Source organism: Homalodisca vitripennis, chromosome 1 (assembly GCF_021130785.1).
Source record: "Homalodisca vitripennis isolate AUS2020 chromosome 1, UT_GWSS_2.1, whole genome shotgun sequence".
Taxonomy (NCBI): domain Eukaryota; kingdom Metazoa; phylum Arthropoda; class Insecta; order Hemiptera; family Cicadellidae; genus Homalodisca; species Homalodisca vitripennis.
In genome coordinates this window covers 81,149,375-81,170,319 of record NC_060207.1, presented here as the reverse complement: position 1 = coordinate 81,170,319, position 20,945 = coordinate 81,149,375, and the positions used below count along the sequence as shown (strand labels likewise).

At 35.5% G+C, this 20,945-nt stretch overlaps 1 protein-coding gene across 1 annotated transcript; it reads left to right on the top strand.

Moving 5' to 3' along the window:
• Positions 1-4,923: 4,923 nt before the first annotated feature.
• Positions 4,924-20,175, top strand: LOC124367873 (pancreatic lipase-related protein 2-like). The gene is made up of 5 exons (XM_046825091.1): positions 4,924-5,010; positions 10,746-10,862; positions 14,446-14,600; positions 15,012-15,131; positions 19,906-20,175. Exons 2-5 carry the CDS (start codon positions 10,751-10,753, stop codon positions 20,173-20,175), a joined length of 657 nt encoding a protein of 218 aa, XP_046681047.1. The 5' UTR covers positions 4,924-5,010; positions 10,746-10,750.
• The last annotated feature ends 770 nt before the right edge of the window (positions 20,176-20,945 follow it).

Sequence of the window (20,945 nt, the reverse complement as noted above, 5' to 3'; positions counted from 1 at the left end):
ATATTACACACATCTATTACAATACATCGATATCCTTATCTTCAAGAGCTTTTGTATAGACATTCTGCACTATGCGACTAACACTCCACCCCCACAATTCGTTTTGTAAGTAGATGTGGTTCTGTGAATGTGTACTTCTGTTGACTGGAGATTGCTCTCTACTACGAGGCCAAAATATATATGATCTCTGTACTGTGTTAGCAATATTAAATACTTTGTGAGTCGACAATTCTAAATGATGATCAACATTATAATTTTGTTGCTTGTCCTCATCCATAGCTCACAATTAAATCGCCGTAATTAAGTAAGCAGACTGCTATTTCTTGGAATTGTCAATTTTTTATTAATCTAATGAAAATACTTTCTTAAATCATTAATTCTTGATTAATTCTCATAGAATTTAAATAATGAAATAATATGTCTATATTGTACTTTATATACTATTCAATTAGGACGAAGTACTAACGTTAAAATTAAAATAGTTACATTTAGTGCAAATTATGCTTTTTCTCAACATTCCAGAAGAGAATTTAGAGAAATTCTTGAGAAACGTTCTGTTAAAGAACTAAGCGATCTGAAATTGCGGTTGGCAATTAATTCTAGAAATGTTAAAATTAGTAGAGGAGTGAACCGACCAGTTTTTGGAAGTAGTTAACCAGTTTCGGTAGGATCCCACTCGGCTTCCAGCTGTCGGTATTGATAACGAAATTGTAACTAATTGTAATGCTATTGTGCTGTAGAACGTGACACATCTGAATCCAAGTTTGACATTCTACCCATAAACCGAACTGTGTTAGCCGTAACACTGTTCCGTCAACGGCAAGAACCTAAAAACTCCTAGTTCATTCCTATGTTAACTATCCAATATCGTTGTTCTTACTTGTGTTCTTTTTCCGGTTTATTTTAACATTCGCTTCTATCTGAAATATTGCAATAGTCGCGCCGATCCTTTTAAATCTGTTTTACAATTCAGACATGGACTACATTCTATGACTTCAGACCAATTTCTGTTCTAGAAAATAATTTAAAGGACTAAATACATTTTAAAAGAAATATTTAGTATGAAATTCTGTCATATTATTTCTCTAAACTGCAGGATTCACGAGGAAGGTCGTTCGACTGCCACATCCTGTAAGTTTTATTAATCAGCATTATACGATTGAGTGACTCCAGGTTGAGACTAACCCACCCTTCCAAAAGGCGTTTGGCGATTTCTCTCATTAAGTAATTTAGAAAGCACATTTGGAATAAGTTTTGATAGAGTGCAAGTTGCTGAGAGTCCCTTTGCCAGCTTAGGAATGTATCGAGCCTTTTAGTACTCTGTTTTTCTTACTGCGTATAAAGATAGCATTCATCCTGAACTTTGACCAGTATCACGTTAATCATATTAAGATATGTCTACCGATCACCGTAAGACCTGCAATCACCCATCATCGACTAGCAGAGTAGAGATTGAGCAGGAATCATCCACATATTCCTGAATCTCAGAAACGTAGATGTCGTTACTTGTAAACCTTTACTTGGATAGTTTTTTTTAGAATATGAGGGGTAGTATTAAAATAAAACTCATCGTACTCATTTTGTGTGCTCTCTGTTTTTGTTTTGTTCTGAACACAATAATTTTGTCTGGGTAATTCGGGAAAATACTCCACTGTGGCGCCTGCCTTATGTCTGATCCAAAAAAGTATTGTCCAAATCTTCGGAATCACAGAGTACTATGACCGTATCTAAATTGTTAAAAGAAATGTTAAAATTGTTAAAAGAATGCAGTGAAATGTTTTTGGGAAAATATGGCAATCGGTAATACTTTGTGGTAGCTCTAAAACGTTCAGTCATATGTACCTCTCCAGACTGCATCCCATTCTAGAGCAGGTCCTCATCATTTTGATGTTGACAAGTAAAATGTGTGGCGAATCACTTGCTCAACCAATAAAAACACACGCTAAAAATCAGAATGGACGTAAGCATAGAAAAAATATTACTCAGAAATATCACTGGAGCACTGTTCACAGCGCCATATTATGGCCAGTCCTAGGAACTACAATTGGTGGGACATAAGGTAAACAAATTTAGTTAACTGCTTATTCTTTGAATTATCACTGTACGTTACTTTCACCAACCTTGTCTCACCGGTAGCCGAAATGATGGTAAACCAACACGCTCTTTTCACGAGGAATAGGGCTGAAGCCTGTTTATTTCTCTACAATAAACAAGTATGGTATTTTATGACAGGCCAGTAAGAACCTTGGGAAACGGCATTGTTTGCTTCACTCGATGCATCAGGACGGATCATCGTAACGTGGAATAGCAATAAAATACGACTGCCCTACAGTTTCAAGTTGGGACTAACATTCAATGTCAACATTCCGATGTATACAAAACTTTATTTTCATGAGATGTGACATCAAATCAATTCACCAAGTCTATTCATGTGACCTTTTCTGAGTTCCGATTCCAAATATAGCATAAGAATTCTAAGGAAGACCATAAGAAGAACTATAAAATTGAATAGATCTCTGAAATTGTACAGAATACCGCTCAAACTCTAATATTGAAAACGGCTGATGTTGCATGGACATTCTTAGGGTAGAGACCCAGAGGGTTTTCAATAGGCCTATTCTTATTTAGAAACATAATATGTTTAATCAATTTTATAATTTCTTTTTACATTTATAGTGTGAAGCATTGTATGTTTGTGAGTAAGCTTTATAGTAACATCACTTCTTATTTCAACCTTTTCTGCAACAGCTGTTGAGCACAGCATAAGAAAATATCTAGATAGAAAAATTAAAAGTTTGTAGAAAAATACACCTTTAAATTTACATAAAAAAAAACTAAGTACGCAGTGCTGTAATACAGATAGAAAAGACAAAGTTACTATCTAACTTTTACTATAAATTAAAAGACTTATAAAAACCTGTCTGTTTAGACTGTTAGAGTAAACTACGTCGTGTTAAAATTTAATTAGGTTGTTTATTATTGTATACTTTTATAAGTTTTTATGGTATGATATAATTTGTAACTAACACGCTTTTCAGCTGATTCCATAACTGTGTGAAGTGAAATATCAGTCAGGTCTTATACCAACCATCCGAATATTTGAATATAATCCTTTCAAAAACAATACAAATATTGGGTTTTTATGTATTGTTTGACGAAAACACGAGAAAAGGATAACATATAGTATGGTAACTGGGCGTTTTTGAAATTAATACAATTTTACTACCTTCTTATGAAGATCGTCGCAATAAAAAAATGGAATCGAACCCTACACCTCCTGCTTTTGTTGGTAAATTTCATGAAAAAATTCCATTGAAGGTACTAATAAGAGAGGAGAGACTTTTTAACACAACAGTTGTTTGAGCGCAGTGTGTGAACGACATAATATTGATAAGGTCCAATGTTGATATTAGTTTAAAAAATGCAGCTAATATAAGAAATAGTATCAAGCGTATAGAATCGCTTAGTTGGTTACAATGGAGATTAGGTGTGAAAAGCAAACTGTAGCTACCTAAATTGAGGGTATTGTGGTATTTAAGATCTCTGTGTCTGGAAACAGTGCGAAACTACAGTAGCATAGATTCGTTCTTAGTGTCACCATTATATAACAAAAACTAGGCAAGGAACTAGTAAATAGACCACTGGAAGTAGGATAATAGCATAACATAATAGGTGTTATCCACCTTCACAAGAAAGGTAAGGAGACCGGACAATTCGCTGCTTTAACCGATCTGTAATTACCTTGGTTTCTTAACTTTATTGACCGCGCCGAGTGACAAAACACTACGCTTGGCCGCCCTGAACGTAACGTGTGTGCTGACGCTGCCTGCTCTACCCGATTCAGAGTTGTATACAGACTGGAAGGTGAAAAAAATCGCTATAAACATCAAATAATTAACTCATTGACTTTTAATCTTGAGAGTCAGATACAACAGTGTTACAACGAGCTAAAGCAAAGTCAGAGCCTTTGCTTCAGGAGTCCAAGCCTGCTTTGTTCTTTCTGAACGCAAATCACATTTTAACCTCATCTGATATGTATCCTGCCGGTGAACACTCAAGAAAATACTAGGTTAGTCTATTTAAGTTTTAAGGAACACATATGGGGTCAAGTCAGGATGAATTTGGGACAGAAGAAATCGATGGAGGAAATCCAGTTCCTGAGGCGGATTCCTCTGACATGAAACGGCCGACTAGTTAAAGGAAGTTTCGAAATTACGGTCTGGTTGATTCATCCATCGGTAAAAGCGTACGATGCCTCCCATATTGAGGTTAAAACACTTCGTAATGAGATTCAACGTAGTTATTAGCTATCCTCCAACGCGCCTGAGATTAGTAGTACTCGTATAATAAGGCAAAATTAGTTTGCACGATGGATATCTGTGCTCATTCCGACAATATTAATTTTGTAGGGAGTACTTGTGGTATGAAACCAATTCCTTCCAATGCTGAATTAGTCTTACTTTTCTTGATAAAGTTATAAAAGTGCATAAACTTTACCAGAACTTATTACTATTTTAACACCAAATTAAAAATAAAATTTTGATGCTTTGAATCAGATTCTACACAAAAATAGATACGTCGGTTTCTTAAATAAACAATGAATTAAGATTTTATTTTAAAATCAACTCGGTCATCTAAACACTTAGATTAATGTTACTAATCCTATAACAGACTTAACTTTCCAACGAATGTAATTACTCAAGGACTAATGAATTTCACATGTGTTCCAAATTACCGCAGTAATTAAAAATGAAAGATAGATGGATTGACGCAAGCACTTTACTGTCATGGCTGTAGTTGTTAAAATTGGCGGTGTACCCCTTGATGTGTCCACACTTAACCTACTTGCACTTCACCCCATTCCTCTGTCTGTGTCAACAACCCTTGTGGTAGCTAGTGACTCTGTATTGCAATAATAGTAGTGTACCTTCCTTTCCTTGTCAAATCACTCACAACTATCCTTAATTTCTTTGCAGTGTTTAGAACCAAAGTATGGTAATGTATAACAATGTAGGCGATTTTTCTAGTAATAAAACAATAAAATACCTCTAGCCGAATATCTAATTGGATCATAGTGGTTCAATAATTAAAATGTTTTATTTTCAAACTTTTCAGATTTTTAAACCTCCGATGTGTTAAATGTTTAAATTAGGAAGGATAGTCCATGTCTTCACTTATATCCAGTTTTGTATGTTAGTCATTTTTCCAAAAAAGTTGCAAACTTTTGCAAAGCAAATCTTTAATGTTAGAACATTTGGCTCTCGCAAAGGTTCTTATAGGCGTATTATACACCTGTGTATAAATTACTTTTGAAATTACTTTTGTTAAGAAAGCTAATACGTATACTTTAAACCGTAACCAGCGTAAAATTGGCTAATCTAATTTAAAGAAAACGAATATATTTTGTTCATTAAGTAATATGAGTAAAATAATTGAAACTTAAAAAGAAATTTTATGCACTTTGGTATAATTAAGACATTATTATTATTATTATTTTTTAATTATGAAATGTTTTGAGTTTAAATATTTGTCAATTTGCTGTAATCGTTTTAAATATATGTATACAGGTTTAATACAAACATTAATTCAAATTCGTAAAGCTTTTATTACAATTTCAAACAAATTTGAAGATTTTATATATTTTTACAGCGTAGCAATAACATTGTAAAACACCAAAAAGTTTGAATGTATATACATTATGCCTTTATAATTAGGAACATATGGGTTTTTTGTATGACCAAAAACATAGATTAAATCTTTAAATTGAAAAAAATCTTAAGATCCAACTGCGGTGAAACGATCTAGAGTTTTACCCCATAAATTCCAGGCCAATGATACGTTCACTTTTACTCTTTTATTGTTGGTCGTAGATTTAATAGATATCTCTCACTTTCAATTGAATCATAATTCAACTCTATAAGATATGATAATGCGCTTCTAACTACGTTTAAGTTTTTATTTTAAGTTCTATTCTTACTTCATGTTTAAGCGATGAAGTAAAAAGAAGGTTGTGATATTTTATTATTAATCAATAAACAATATAATTAAAGGAAAAGAAACATAACTTACTTTTGACTCTGCATAGCAATGTAGGTGATTTTTAAATTAATACAACAATAAAATATCTCTAGCTGAGTATCTAATTTTGGGCCATAGTTGGTAAATATTTAAAATGTTTTATATTCAAAGTTTTCCGTGCAGTGTTTTTCACATGGATAATACTATATGTTACCTTAAATGATTATAAATTGATCTCATTTCATAATCAAATTTGATTGGTAAGGCAATTGGTTGTTATTGGCCAGATTAGTACATTATATTGTTTCGATGTTTCATGGAAAGATTTTAATCAATATCAGAATCTTCAAAATCAATTCTATTATGATTGAATATATATATATATATATATATATATATATATATATATATATATGTATATATATAATATATATATAATATAATATATATATTATAATATATATTATATATAATAATATATAATATATATAATATATATTATATATATATATATATATATATATATATATATATATATATATATTCAATCATAATAGAATTGATTTTGAAGATTCTGATATTGATTAAAATCTTTCCATGAAACATATATATAAAATTCCAACCAATATATATATAAAATTGTATTGGACCCTTTCGACGCCGGACCGGGTCGCCAGTTTTCTTATAGACTGTTAGTAACACAACGGTAGTATTCAAAATCTACAAGTTCGATTCAGTTGTACTGTATAAATGACAAATACGAAGTTTTACACCAAGACCACCAACACTAACAGCTACCCATACAATGCGTAATCACGATAATAACAAACAATGTAATAGCAGTAAATCAGAACAACTATAAAAATGTGCACATTACCTTAATCTTATAGCAGATCTTTGGCTGATTGTTCAGACGCTAGTACGACGCTAGGCACGAGTACGATTTACGTTTAGTTAAATCAGTTATGGATTAGTATTTAGCTGTCCATTTATTTCTACGACAATATACAAGAGGCTACATCGTAAACGCGGTGGTACTTAATTTTGCTATTAATCCATTGTTTTTTAATGTTATTGTTCATATAAAAATAGAAAATTAAAGTATCATTATTGCCGTTGCTCTTGAACAATGCATGTAAGTTCTGATACATAATATTTAAAAATTTGAACTTCTACTTTCTGGTTTATAATTTTATTGCATGGAGTATTTTCTGTACAAATCCACTCCATTTTATACTTAGAAAATTATTTTCAAATTAATTAGCAAGTGCAATAAATTCAAATGTCTGATGGTTGGCGTATATTGAAACTCTTTGGGAATCTTTTTGATAAAAAGCATTATTTTTTTTAACAAATGAAAGTTTTTTTAATCCGTAATAATTAGGGAAATGTCAGTGTTTATATCTGTGTCTGTTTATTAATCTGTTTGTTTATTATATCAAATGTGTTTTTAATGTAGGCTATTTACTTCTAATGAAGCATTGACAATATATTTATCATTTATTTCAGTTAATTTTCTGCCCTTTAAACTTCTACTTTTTAAATATATTATTTAGGATATGCTGTGTACAATAATTTACATTTGCGTCAATTTATATTATACTTTGTGTTTCAAAATATTTTCTTCTAATCCAATATCATCAAGTTTTTATTATTTTTGTTATTAAAATATTATAATACTTAACGGGAAAGTATGAAATATGGTCTAAGATTCAGACCTTGGTCTGAGTTTTGACGAATCCTGTCTGTAACAGTAGCACTTTTAATTATCTTTAATATAAACTTTGTAGTGTATCAACTTTCCCTCTTATTCTGCCTGGTAAGATCCTCGCGCAGTCTATTGACTCATAAGGACGGACAGAATGGTATTAAATGGACGTCACTCTAAAAAGTTATAATATTATCATCAACGTTTTAAAGATTTCGTGGGGAAATGGTAGACGCCTCTCTGCAAAAGCGAGCATTGGATAAGTGATAGTGGAGGCATAAATGCATAGTATATGAATGCTGAGTTCTAACGGGTGACTCTTGCATTATTTATCTTCGTTTTCAATGTTTATCTATACTACAACAATTACGAGTCATTCATACTCATTTTAAAAACACAAGAAATAAATCTAACTATTTTGGCTCCAAATTACAGATTGGTGCTGTTTAAAACATAATTTCTACACAGGTCCAACAATGTTCAACTATTTTTTTCCAAATATTATGTTAGAAATTTGTCTATTCTGAAATGAAAATCAAATTTGCAACATTTTCTGATGAAAGTTACTTCTACCGTTTGAAAGTTGAACAATTTTCCATGTGTTCTACATAATCGTATGACATCATTTGTTATCAGTACATGTTATTTCATAAATATACGTGTACTTGGTCATATTATACTTTTATTTGTTCTTATGATTGTTTTATACTTATTATCCTAACCCTATGAAGTTAGCAGTATAGATATGATACACAAATTACAAGTTTAAACGGTACTTATACTCATTGTTAACGGCAGGAAGATGAATACTGCGATTGCATTTTAAAGCACGATAATCCTATAAAAATATATAACTCGAATAAAATATATAATACAATAAAAGTACTGTATCATAAAAATTAGTTGAGACACACCTATATTGTAATGTATTTTAAACGCTAAAGAAGGGATAGATTCCAATCATCAAAAAGTAAATACTCTATTTTTGTAAAACTTTAATAATGGAAAATGTCCGAAAACCTGTTATTCTTTTATAAACATAGTAATCCAGATTCTAGTATTACTACACCTAATGTATATAAAAATAAATATATAAACTGGTGGCCCTTTTAATCCAACAAGTGTGTTAACTAACATTATTTACATAAATAAATAAAACAGTAAGGAAACTTTTAAACCACATTGTTGCATTCAACTGAATACAAACAACCCTAGAAACCAGAGCATATCTCTTATTCTCGGAAAGAGAAAGCATTTTTCTGGCCTTAATTCAAAGGAGACCAGAGCCAGGTCAGAATGACTCGCCCGCGTCACGGCGGGTGACGACATGTATCTACCGGTCACTTCCTCATCTCGACTGCCGCGCAGTTTCGTCATTCGCAAATATTTGTGTTCTCGTTTTTTGCAGTCCGAATGAACTTTCTTCGCAAGCATTGAGAATATTCAGTCCCTAACATGTAGTGTATCATTGAAAGAGTGGAATGATGCAAAACAACATACATATAGAAGCGACGCTTTCTGGTGAAACCGTGTTTTGATGTTGCTCTCTTAGGTTTGCACTTGGGTTAGTTGGAAGAGTATCAATGTATTTTAGTTTTGAAAACTCATTTCAAAAGGTTACAAGGAACTGTTTAGAACATATGAGATGAACCTACATGGTGAATATTTTAGAAGATGACTTGGTGAGGAAGTGTTAAGAGAATTCAAAATAAACGTCAAATCACTATCCAGTAAAATATAGAAACTGTGAATCAAAAGACTTTGTACACCTACCTCTACAGACAAACCACACAGAAAAAAAAGAATCATTAATCGGTTTTTATGTAATGTATAGTACAAACTATCGCCAATATATACTAAAAGCGTCAGATAGATAAATAGATATGTTAACTTATTTTTATCCGTCAAGAGCTTCATATTTTAGCAAGAAAGTTGTATTTACACTACCTTGATCTCTCTAAACCCCTCTTTTCTAACCCCCCCCCCCCTTCATCCGACAAGTCAATCTCTATCCGGTCTTACGTGCTGTTGCAGGAGAGATGTCAAAAGTCATAATTTTGTCAGTGGCTTTTAGAACTGCCTCCGTGATGTACGGATAAGACCAACTCCCCTTCACTGTGCTACATTCCCCTCTGTAAGATAGTGTATATCCGTCTCCTGAAAGGTAATCTCTATACTCGTATTGTACGTGTTGCAGAAGAGATGTCACAAGGGCCAGCCATAGCCCTGGCGATGACTGTTGGCCTCTGTCACTGCGCTACATTCCTCTCTGTAAGATAGTGTATATCCGTCTCCTGAAAGGTAATCTCTATACTCGTATTGTACGTGTTGCAGAAGAGATGTCACGAGGGCCAGCCATAGTCCTGGCGATGACTGTTGGCCTCTGTCACTGCGCTACATTCCTCTCTGTAAGATAGTGTATATCCGTCTCCTGAAAGGTAATCTCTATACTCGTATTGTACGTGTAGCAGAAGAGATGTCACGAGGGCCAGCCATAGCCCTGGCGATGATTGTTGGCCTCTGTCACTGCGCTACATTCCTCTCTGTAAGATAGTGTATATCCGTCTCCTGAAAGGTAATCTCTATACTCGTATTGTACGTGTAGCAGAAGAGATGTCAGGAGGGCCAGCCATAGTCCTGGCGATGACTGTTGGCCTCTGTCACTGCGCTACATTCCTCTCTGTAAGATAGTGTATATCCGTCTCCTGAAAGGTAATCTCTATACTCGTATTGTACGTGTAGCAGAAGAGATGTCACGAGGGCCAGCCATAGCCCTGGCGATGACTGTTGGCCTCTGTCACTGCGCTACATTCCTCTCTGTAAGATAGTGTATATCCGTCTCCTGAAAGGTAATCTCTATACTCGTATTGTACGTGTTGCAGGAGAGATGTCACGAGGGCCAGCCATAGTCTTGGCGATGATTGTTGGCCTCTGTCACTGCGCTACATTCCTCTCTGTAAGATAGTGTATATCCGTCTCCTGAAAGGTAATCTCTATACTCGTATTGTACGTGTTGCAGGAGAGATGTCACGAGGGCCAGCCATAGTCTTGGCGATGACTGTTGGCCTCTGTCACTGCGTTGTACTGGACCTTGGCCGTAACAACCGATTGGAGGTCAACCTACCCTGGCTACCGTGTAAGTATCTAAGCATTCAATGTAACTTGCTAATCGAAGATAGTCAAGAAAGCCAACAAGAAAAGTGGAAGCGCTACATTCTAGTTTCCTTCTTAAATCTAGCTTTATCTCTTCCTGTTATCTAACTGCATTCAAGTTTCTTTTCCTTACCATTTTGTGCCCTTTTCTGAAGCAGAAATAGAATGCATTTTATCGCCATTCCGGAAGTACCGGAAGTTCCGGAAGTACCAGAATCACTTACGCTCGCAGCCAAAACACGCTGACCAGAAGTGGTAGGTTTTTCACTTACAAAATGTATCCTTTTTTTAATGAATTAAACTAAGAATTACCGGTACCATATTCAAACAACAATCACAGCCTACTCTCGTAAATGTATCTGTAAACGCTATACTCACGGATTGGCCAGTCATTGGAGTAGTTAGAATCACTGATCGTTACAGTGATTTATTTTACACAGTTCACAATCACAGTCTACTCTCATAAATTGATCTGTAAACGCTATACTCACGGATTGGCCAGTCATTGGAGTAGTTTAGAATCACTGATCGTTACAGTGATTTATTTTACACGGTTCACAATCACAGCCTACTCTCATAAATTGATCTGTAAACGCTATACTCACGGATTGGCCAGTCATTGGAGTAGTTAGAATCACTGATCGTTACAGTGATTTATTTTACACAGTTCACAATCACAGCCTGCTCTCATAAATTGATCTGTAAACGCTATACTCACGGATTGGCCAGTCATTGGAGTAGTTAGAATCATTGGTCGTTACAGTGATTTATTTTACACAGTTCACAATCACAGCCTGCTCTCATAAATTGATCTGTAAACGCTATACTCACGGATTGGCCAGTCATTGGAGTAGTTAGAATCACTGATCGTTACAGTGATTTATTTTACACAGTTCACAATCACAGCCTACTCTCATAAATTGATCTGTAAACGCTATACTCACGGATTGGCCAGTCATTGGAGTAGTTAGAATCACTGATCGTTACAGTGATTTATTTTACACAGTTCACAATCACAGCCTACTCTCATAAATTGATCTGTAAACGCTATACTCACGGATTGGCCAGTCATTGGAGTAGTTAGAATCACTGATCGTTACAGTGATTTATTTTACACAGTTCACAATCACAGCCTGCTCTCATAAATTGATCTGTAAACGCTATACTCACGGATTGGCCAGTCATTGGAGTAGTTAGAATCATTGGTCGTTACAGTGATTTATTTTACACAGTTCACAATCACAGCCTGCTCTCATAAATTGATCTGTAAACGCTATACTCACGGATTGGCCAGTCATTGGAGTAGTTAGAATCAGTGGTCGTTACAGTGATTTATTTTACACAGTTCACAATCTCAGAGACGTTCCGTCTCGACACTGGAATTAATGCTATTTTATGAATAGATACAAAATATTACGAATCGCAATGATCAAAAACGTATTATGGACGCAAAAGCCAGGTGCAACCACAAAATAAAAATCATTAACTAATCTAAGTTAAGTACATACACTGTTAAAATTAACGATATTTAATTTCTACTGAACTCTATGCATTTATACTGAACTCTTGTTTGAACCTTATACAATAACAAACACAATAGCAATACTCATTTATTCGCTTTTTCTGCTTTAAATAATATTTTTATATTATTTTATTGTTGTAACATAACAATTAGAAAATAAGTTATAACAATAAATAGTGCTGTAAATATTTAACATTTCTACAATTTCGCGTCATAACTTTATCAGCGCACAATTTCATTGTTGTATGTATTTCATAAAGTGGTCAAACATTTGTTCAGTGTTGAAACGCCACATGTGATTTTCAAACATTCAGAACATTATATTCGGAGTGTATTTATTTGTAATTTAAATTATTATGTTTATAAAACTAGTAAGTCCAGGATACGAACCCAAGTTTACATTTTGACCATGCAGCTCAATTTATTTTTTTGTAAATACGATACAGAAGTATCCCCTAAGAAAAAAATTGACAGTTAGTCAGACTAATTTTGGTGTGGTTGAAATGGTAGGATAACGAAGGGGATAACATACCAAATAATACATATTTTTACAGGTCTAGTATTTTTTGCTTGATCCACTTAAAAACCGTCCGCAAAACACGTAAAATAATACATATACATGTATAACCGTAAACCAACGAGAAAACCCACGATTAATCTCAACTTCCCACCAAAATAAATAATTGATTAAGTCAATATAATCAGTATAACGAGTTACATGGTAAGATTGCATAGTTATCTATCCTTGCTACTGGGTTAAACCTGTTGCCGATAAGATGGTAATAACACTGTCAGTAATTAAGGCAGCTAACTAGCGTTTATAAGAAAACAATCTTGTATCTGATGTGTTCCATAAATTAGTTCTGTACAGTTTAAAAGCAGTACCTCTCTTCTATCAGTACATTAATATTCTTGGTAGTAAAGTTGATGACTAATAAATTTTTATGGGGCCTTTCTCATATCCGCTCCTTTCTCCCTTCTCTCTCTATACTCTATGACTCGCAAGAGACACATGATGTGGCCTAATTCTTTCTTTGTTATCATTATGTATTCCCTCGCATTAATTTCAACATGTGTAAATGTAAATTAATTGCTCTGAGACAATAAAATTATATAACTCATTATACATAAATAGATTAGAACTGCACAATTACTGTTGACACACACACACACACACACACACACACACACACACACACACACACACACACACACACACACACACACACACAACACACACACACACACACACACACACACACACACACACACACACGCACGCACGCACGCACGCACGCACGCACGCACGCACGCACGCACACGCACGCACGCACACGCGCACACACACACACACACACACACACACACACACACACACACACGTATATATCGTGTCGGCTCCGTGTACGCTATATCTAAAACACACATGTACGAGTAATTACTAATAAGAATTATTACTATAAACTTTATTCACTGTATGGCTGCTTGCAACAATCTACCACAGAAAACAAACTTTAAACAGATAAAAGGGATACACGAAACGTCTGCTAAATATATTCAGTTTAGCTACTTAAAAGAAATTCAAACTAAAGCCAATATAGATTCTCCAAAATACTGTGATAGAGTGGAAACGATAAAAATACACTTTCTATACTGGATTCATCGAGTATTCGGAGTGAAGCCCCGCCCACAGCTGGGCGTACCTCTGCAGTTGTGACTATTGGGGAAGAAACCCGTGGGAAAATCCTGGACTATGCGAAGTCCCAAAGTTCGCCTTGCTCTTTCCATAAAAAAGAGTAACCTCTGAAATGGCGGAATGGGTTGACAGGTTTTCAGGGCTAATTACAAGCAATTCACCGGTCATGTCAGTGATGAAACGTTTACTAACAATATAAAGACTCGTCACAGCACTGGTGGGCGACGTACTCTCAACAGTAGGTGAATCAAGTGTACTGTAGTTTGTAAAGGGAATTCCTGTCATTTTTTTTTTACTACATATGTTACATTATAGTCACTGATCTATGGCGATTTACAATATGTACAGTCGAAGGAGAGACGAGGTGCTACGACGAACTGGGCTGTCTCAACATCACACGGGACTGGTACCATCTGATCTACCGACCGTTCAATGTGTTCCCTCTTCCAAGGGAGGTCATCGACACTAGGTTCGTCCTGTACACCCGCAAAAATCCTGTTGAGGTGAGTACTTCGCTCAATTTGAATAATCTTTAGTTCACTTCTAGGCACAAGCAGTTCTATATTTAAAATAGAAGTTTTTTTAGATATTGTTGTTAAGTTATAAGTTTATGCTCGTAATGCGAGAGTTGGGGGCGAAGTAGTCAAAAATACTAGGACACTCGTAATATTGCATGTTTGATTATACCATGGCAGTTTTTTTTTGTCATGCTAGGGTTGTAGCCATTTAAATAATGACAGTGCTATATGAACAGTATCTTTAACTCTGCTCGACTGTTTCATAAATTAAGGGGTCGCATAGGATTGACTTTTTTATTAAGTAGCCTGCCCTGTTGCCAAACAATGAAGGCATGCATTAGACAATAAATGGTCGAGTTTAAAAAATGCAATTTTACAAAAGTATTAATTTCTCAGGGACAGACGCTGAAAGCAGGTGTGGATAGGACTATCCAAAAGTCCAACTTTGATGCCAAGAAGCAGACAAAACTCATCGTACATGGTTTCATTGATACTCCACTCAGCAACTGGGTTAAGGTACGTTTTGCTGAATACGTTTTTTTCTGGTCACAAGCAGTTCTTTACTTTTGAGATGGCTTGAACATGACTTGATATCGTGTATCCTTTAAATACTACATGGGATTTCATGGTACTCCATGCAATCACAGTGAGTTTGCGTTCTTCGCTAGTCACAAGCAGTTCCTCAGTTTTTGAACTGGCTTGAACTTGATATTGTGTCTCCTTTACACCCCACCTATTTTATTAATCGTTCCTTGAATTGAAAAAAGAGTTTTATAATTACCGAATTTTTATTTGGTTCTAAATTTGGTATTCTGAAAATCATTTGGTTCTTTTTGAAGGTTTTGCTGATGTTTGTTCAGACCATACTATACTTTACGTTTAAGTCAAGGCAGATTGACTTCGTATACACGATAAGTCTTTATAAAAGCATTTTAATTCTGTAAATAGTTTAAAGAGGATTGAGCTAAGGAAAGACCTTATTATCAACATGTGTGTGCCTAATACTTTACATTTTCTAACTGAATGCAATCCACAACTCAGTCTTCTTTTCCTCAGTGTAGAATCTATTTCCCCTTCTATATTTTTATTCATACTTCTTAGGTGCTTTTTCAATGAACAGTGGACCAAGATATTTCAAGCAACTCAAACTCAGCTCTGTTCTAACCTACATTTCTTAAATAATAATTCAATTTCAATTGTTCTATTGGACAAATTATGTGAGCAATCTTTTTAATCTCGTTTTGTAAGTTTCCAAACATAAACTCAACTTTTGCAGAAAGTACTATAATTATCCAGAACGTTCTTTCATTATCACGTGGAATAGCAAAAAAACTGTTATATACTGAGCTTTCCATATCTAGATTTTTATTTTAAATGTTAGAACTAAGAGCGAGCTCTCTTCCTCTTGTAAACTCTACTAATTTTAAGCCGTGTCCACACTATGCCGCGGCTGGCTTTTGGCAATGCCGCGTTGGCAAAGCCAACGCGGCAAACCTAGATTTTGGCTTGTCGTCTACAACGTGAGTTGGCATTCAGTCGCAAAATGTCTGACGAGGAGGATGTACTAGTTGCTTTAGGCGCGTTTGTAATTATCAATCACGAAAAATTGCGTAAACGACGGTTTTGGGTGCGTCCAAGCCTTCAAAGTAGAAGAAAAATACGGAACTAGTGAGTTGATGAAGGATTTGGTATTGGATGATGAAGACGAATTAAATCTCGAGTACAGATGTGGATGTGGATGTGGTTTCAAAAAACTTTTTTCGAATGAAAAAGTAGTGACTTTGAAGATCTTCTAAATAAGATAGCTCGTATCATCCAGAAACGAGACACGTCCTTCAGAAGTGCTATTCCTCCACATGAACGCCTTGCAGTTACTCTGCGGTTTTTGGCAACGGGAGACTCTTACCACTCGTTAAGTTACACATTCAAGATTTCAAAGCAAATAATATCAAACCATCATCCGACTGTTTGTGAAAGCAATTGTCAGTGTATTACAGGATTACATTCAAGGTAAGAAAAAATTGTATATTAGAAAAAAACCTTTATTTGGTAGACATGCGTCTCAAGTTCCGAACAAAACACTCTCCATTACAAATGAAACCCTTATTTACTTAGTTAAAATGAGTATTAAGTTAATTACAATAACAAAAATGAACAAAAGTTCTTAACTCAAATTTGAATTTTGAAGAGATGAGGTGTAAAATTCTCTTTTATTTAAATTTGTAAAATTATTATTACAGGTGCATCAATATATTGTCGATAGAGTCATTGTCCGTATGGGTTGATAGCGAGGAGCTTATGACTGAATCTGGAGAGTTTGCCTGTGTGATTCCGTGAAAAGACAGCTGCTCACTACATGGGTTTGGATTGGGACAAGCTGGTGGCATCGGGACAGAAATCGGGTTGTTGTACGTAGTTCGGTGTTGGGTAGAATGGCTGTGAGTAACTTCCGCCGATTGGGTTGCCATAGTCGTACTTGCCCATTTCTGCTTCAAACAGAATATTACTAATAAGGTGTTTTGCAATTTTCTGAGCATTTGATGATGGGAGGTCTTTAATACGCAGTCATACTTGCTCTCCAAAAGATTTGAACTGATCCATACCTTTATGCCGACCTTGGATACTTCTCATAATTGACAGAGCTTCTTCTGTAGCTGTAGTCTTTTTTTTCTTTTGTGGGCCTCCGCCTGGCCGATCAGACTGTTCCTTTGGCAAACTTACACGTTTTCGAGGCGTTTCTCCACTTGGTCCAGCAACCTTGGTCCTGGTTGACAGTTTGCGATTGGTTTGCAGTATCTCCATCTTTATTTGTATGCTCGTCCTAAAAAAAAGGAAAAGATTAATGATTGGATAATGAATATTGCTATATTGTTGTCATTTTGTTTCAGATGCCAAAAACAGAAGCAGAGTGGAAAGTTATTTCAAAAGAGTTCAATGATAAGTGGAATTTCCCAAACTGTGTGGGGGCCTTTGATGGGAAGCATATTGAGTTGCAAGCACCATATCCATAGTGGCACAGAATATTTCAACTACAAGGGGTTTTTCAGTATAGTTCTATTTGCGGTGGTAGATGCGCACTACAACTTTATCTACGCAAGTGTTGGTTGTCAAGGAAGAATATCAGACGGAGGTGTGTTTAGTCACACAACATTCAGAGATTGTCTGAGGAACAACACAATGCATCTTCCTCCTCCTACTCCTCTTCCTGGAAAGAACAGATAAAACACCGTATGTTTTTGTGGCCGATGATGCTTTTCCTTTATCGAAGCACATCATGAAAACCATATCCAGGTATTCAAAAAAAAGGACTCTAAAGAAAGAGTGTTCAACTATCGGTTAAGTAGAGCACGTAGAGTTTCTGAGAATGCATTCGGCATAATATCCTCTGTGTACCGCATACTACAAAGACCTATGCTATTAAAACCAGAATGGGCTACGCTGGTGGTGTTGGCAGTACTTTATCTGCACAACTACTTGAGGAAAAGTAATTCCAAATCAGTGTACAACCCCGTGGGAACATTCGACTCTGAGTGCTCAACTACAGGTGAGATCAATCAGGACATTGGAGACAATCCCCTTCAAATCAAGCTTTGGTCAACATTCCTCGAACTTCAAGAAGAAGCACTGATGAGGGCACAAGCCACTAGAAAAGAATTTGCAGACTTCTTCGCTTCCCCGGCTGGAAAATTATCCTTTCAACAAGACAAATAATTAGCCTAACTATGTAATATGTGTTTGATATGAACGTAAAATATAATTACTAATACTTACTGTGTCAATATATATTTACCTGCGTGATTGTGTCCGTCGTTTCGTTAGGTGTATTTCGATCCTGGAGAAATAGCATGTTGTTATAGCAAAACCATTTACTCTTGTACACATCAGAATTTCCCGCACCAGACTTACTTGAGTCTCTCTCCTTTTTTATTTCACGTAAAAAATGGCACACACTAGGTTTTTAATTTTCTTTTCCACTACTGCTTTGTCAACACCAAAAACATCTGCTATTTTCTTGAAGAGCATCTTGTTTCTTGTTTCTGTCTTTGTACCCTTTCAAGCGACAGTCCCACAGAAACAGGTTTATCACGGTAGAGCTCAATAAGTTGACACACTTTATCGTTCGTCCACTCCATGGACTGTACTCGGCACTGTCTCAGCCACAACTGAACCACGTGCATGCCGCGTGAAGCCAACGGTTGGCTCGTCCCCACTACCGGGCTCTCACCGGCTTCCTTTGATGGAGACCGACACTAGAGCGATTTTCGTTGGCAAACATTGGCTCAGCGGCATATGCCAACGGCCACGTCTACATTGCATTGGCTTTGCCAACGCGGCATTGCCAAAAGCCAACCGCGGCATAGTGTGGACACGGCTTTATACTTTACTGCTAGTCCAAGTAAGATGGCCAAAGAAATAGCCATACTCTTTCTCACGTTAAATAAAATTTAGAAACTCACGACAGTTTTACACCGTGCCCAAAACTATCACATAACCCAATGGCTGGTTTATGGCTGTGTTTTTACTGTTATTCAGAAATCTTGTTACTCAGAGAAGCTAAAGAAAGGGCATTTTACTACACTGGAGTAACACATTTATGCAAAGCTTACTTTGATCTTAAATGTTAGCTATAGTGCCCCAGAGGTCATTACCCTCACTCGCGAACCTCTTCCTCTCAGTCTTAAGGAATATTAAAAAAATATTAGCCCAGATATGAAGTAGCATAGGAGTAATTTAATATTATCCTATATTAGGCCTACTCGATTATAAAAGTTTATTTGTGTGCTTTCACGTGATATAATGTTAGGCATAGTACAATATTTTCGGTAAAAGTTCTCAATTACTCAATTACAGGAGAACGTTTTGTACCATATTCAAACAGCACAGATCCTAAACAGAATACCATAAATCTGAAGAATGAGGTGTACTGTTTGTAATTATTAACCATGAAACTATAGTTTTAAGTAAATCGACAAAGTAAGTACTTTAAGTATAATTAAGTAAGTAAATTGACAAACTAAGTTTTACATAGATTACACCAAGTTTCCAACAATATTTCCATAAAAACATTCGTTCATGACCTCCCAGTCATCCACCCAACTGCCTCCAGTTATCCATCCAACTCTTTCAGTTTTCCCTCCAGCTGCTTCCAGATGTCCCAATGCTTGGTTCGTCATTTGTTCTGTTTCGTCAAAAATGGACTTGTCGCCTTTAATTCATGTCTTTAACCTAAATATCTGAAGTTATCATATCTAATGATTTTTTCCTTACTAAAAATGTGTGATGTGTACAGGAAATGAGACGGGAGCTGCTGAAGCACTCGGACTGGAATGTAGTGGTGGTGGACTGGGCGGGGGGCTCGCTGCCTCTCTACACTCAGGCCACCGCCAACACACGACTGGTGGGCCTCGAAATTGCCTACTTCATCAACTACCTCAGCGTAAGTATGAATACAAAGATATTACTATACTCTGTCCTGAGGAATGTGACCCCTTGTCTACTAAACGCTCTCGCACGCGCACACAAGTCGGACTGCCCTGTCAATCACCAAACTGTACAGTGATCGGTTTATTAATTCAGTTAGTTTAATTACAGAAGGAATTTTCACAACTAAACAAATAAAATGCGCCCAAATACGATGTACTTATGAAATATATAAGGATGACATTTAAATGTTTCGGGCTATATTATAGGCATTATATTGTGATAACTTATCACATTTGTATCGTGTTTAAAGTTACTTTCTTTATTTTTTTTTACAAAGACACACATTTTATAAAATTATTTCAATATGCTAAAACAGTTTTAAAATGTAATTTTTGTACACCATGATATAATTTGATGGATATAGTAAGGATTGCGGTGCCTATGACCAACTGTGAAAGTACATCATGGGCGACAGCTCACCGGACTGAGTATCTCTATATTCAAATCTCTATGTGAGTCCCTGGGTTAGTTTGACAAGGTATCGAACTCTTCCCTAGTACCTACTCTTGTTCCAGGCATTGAGTAATATAAATAATATATAATATGTTACTCTATGTTCCAGCCATAAGTGTAATTTGTCTTGGCTAAATCGTTCATTTGAAGCTGACAATAGGAGTGTGAGACAAAAACGGTGCCAATTAGCATTTTCCCTAATCAAATGCTGCAATTCACGATCAGTTGGAAAGAGGAGAAAAACTGTTGGAATATTAAATAAATCAAAGTAGGCCACGTTATCGCTTTTTGTAAGTAAAAGCCGTTTAAACTCCTTTTATACTTTTCGGACAATTTACAATTTGTTTCAATATTGCTCAGTGGAAAGTCTCATTATCAGTGAGCCTAAATTAC

Bases quoted from the DNA above. Each gene is read 5' to 3' on its own strand.
- LOC124367873 (XM_046825091.1), top strand. From the start codon at position 10,751: ATGTCACGAGGGCCAGCCATAGTCTTGGCGATGACTGTTGGCCTCTGT. The intron at 10,863-14,445 runs GTAAGTATCTAA...CAATATGTACAG, and splicing joins CAACCTACCCTGGCTACCGT to TCGAAGGAGAGACGAGGTGC. The intron at 15,132-19,905 runs GTACGTTTTGCT...TGATGTGTACAG, and splicing joins CACTCAGCAACTGGGTTAAG to GAAATGAGACGGGAGCTGCT.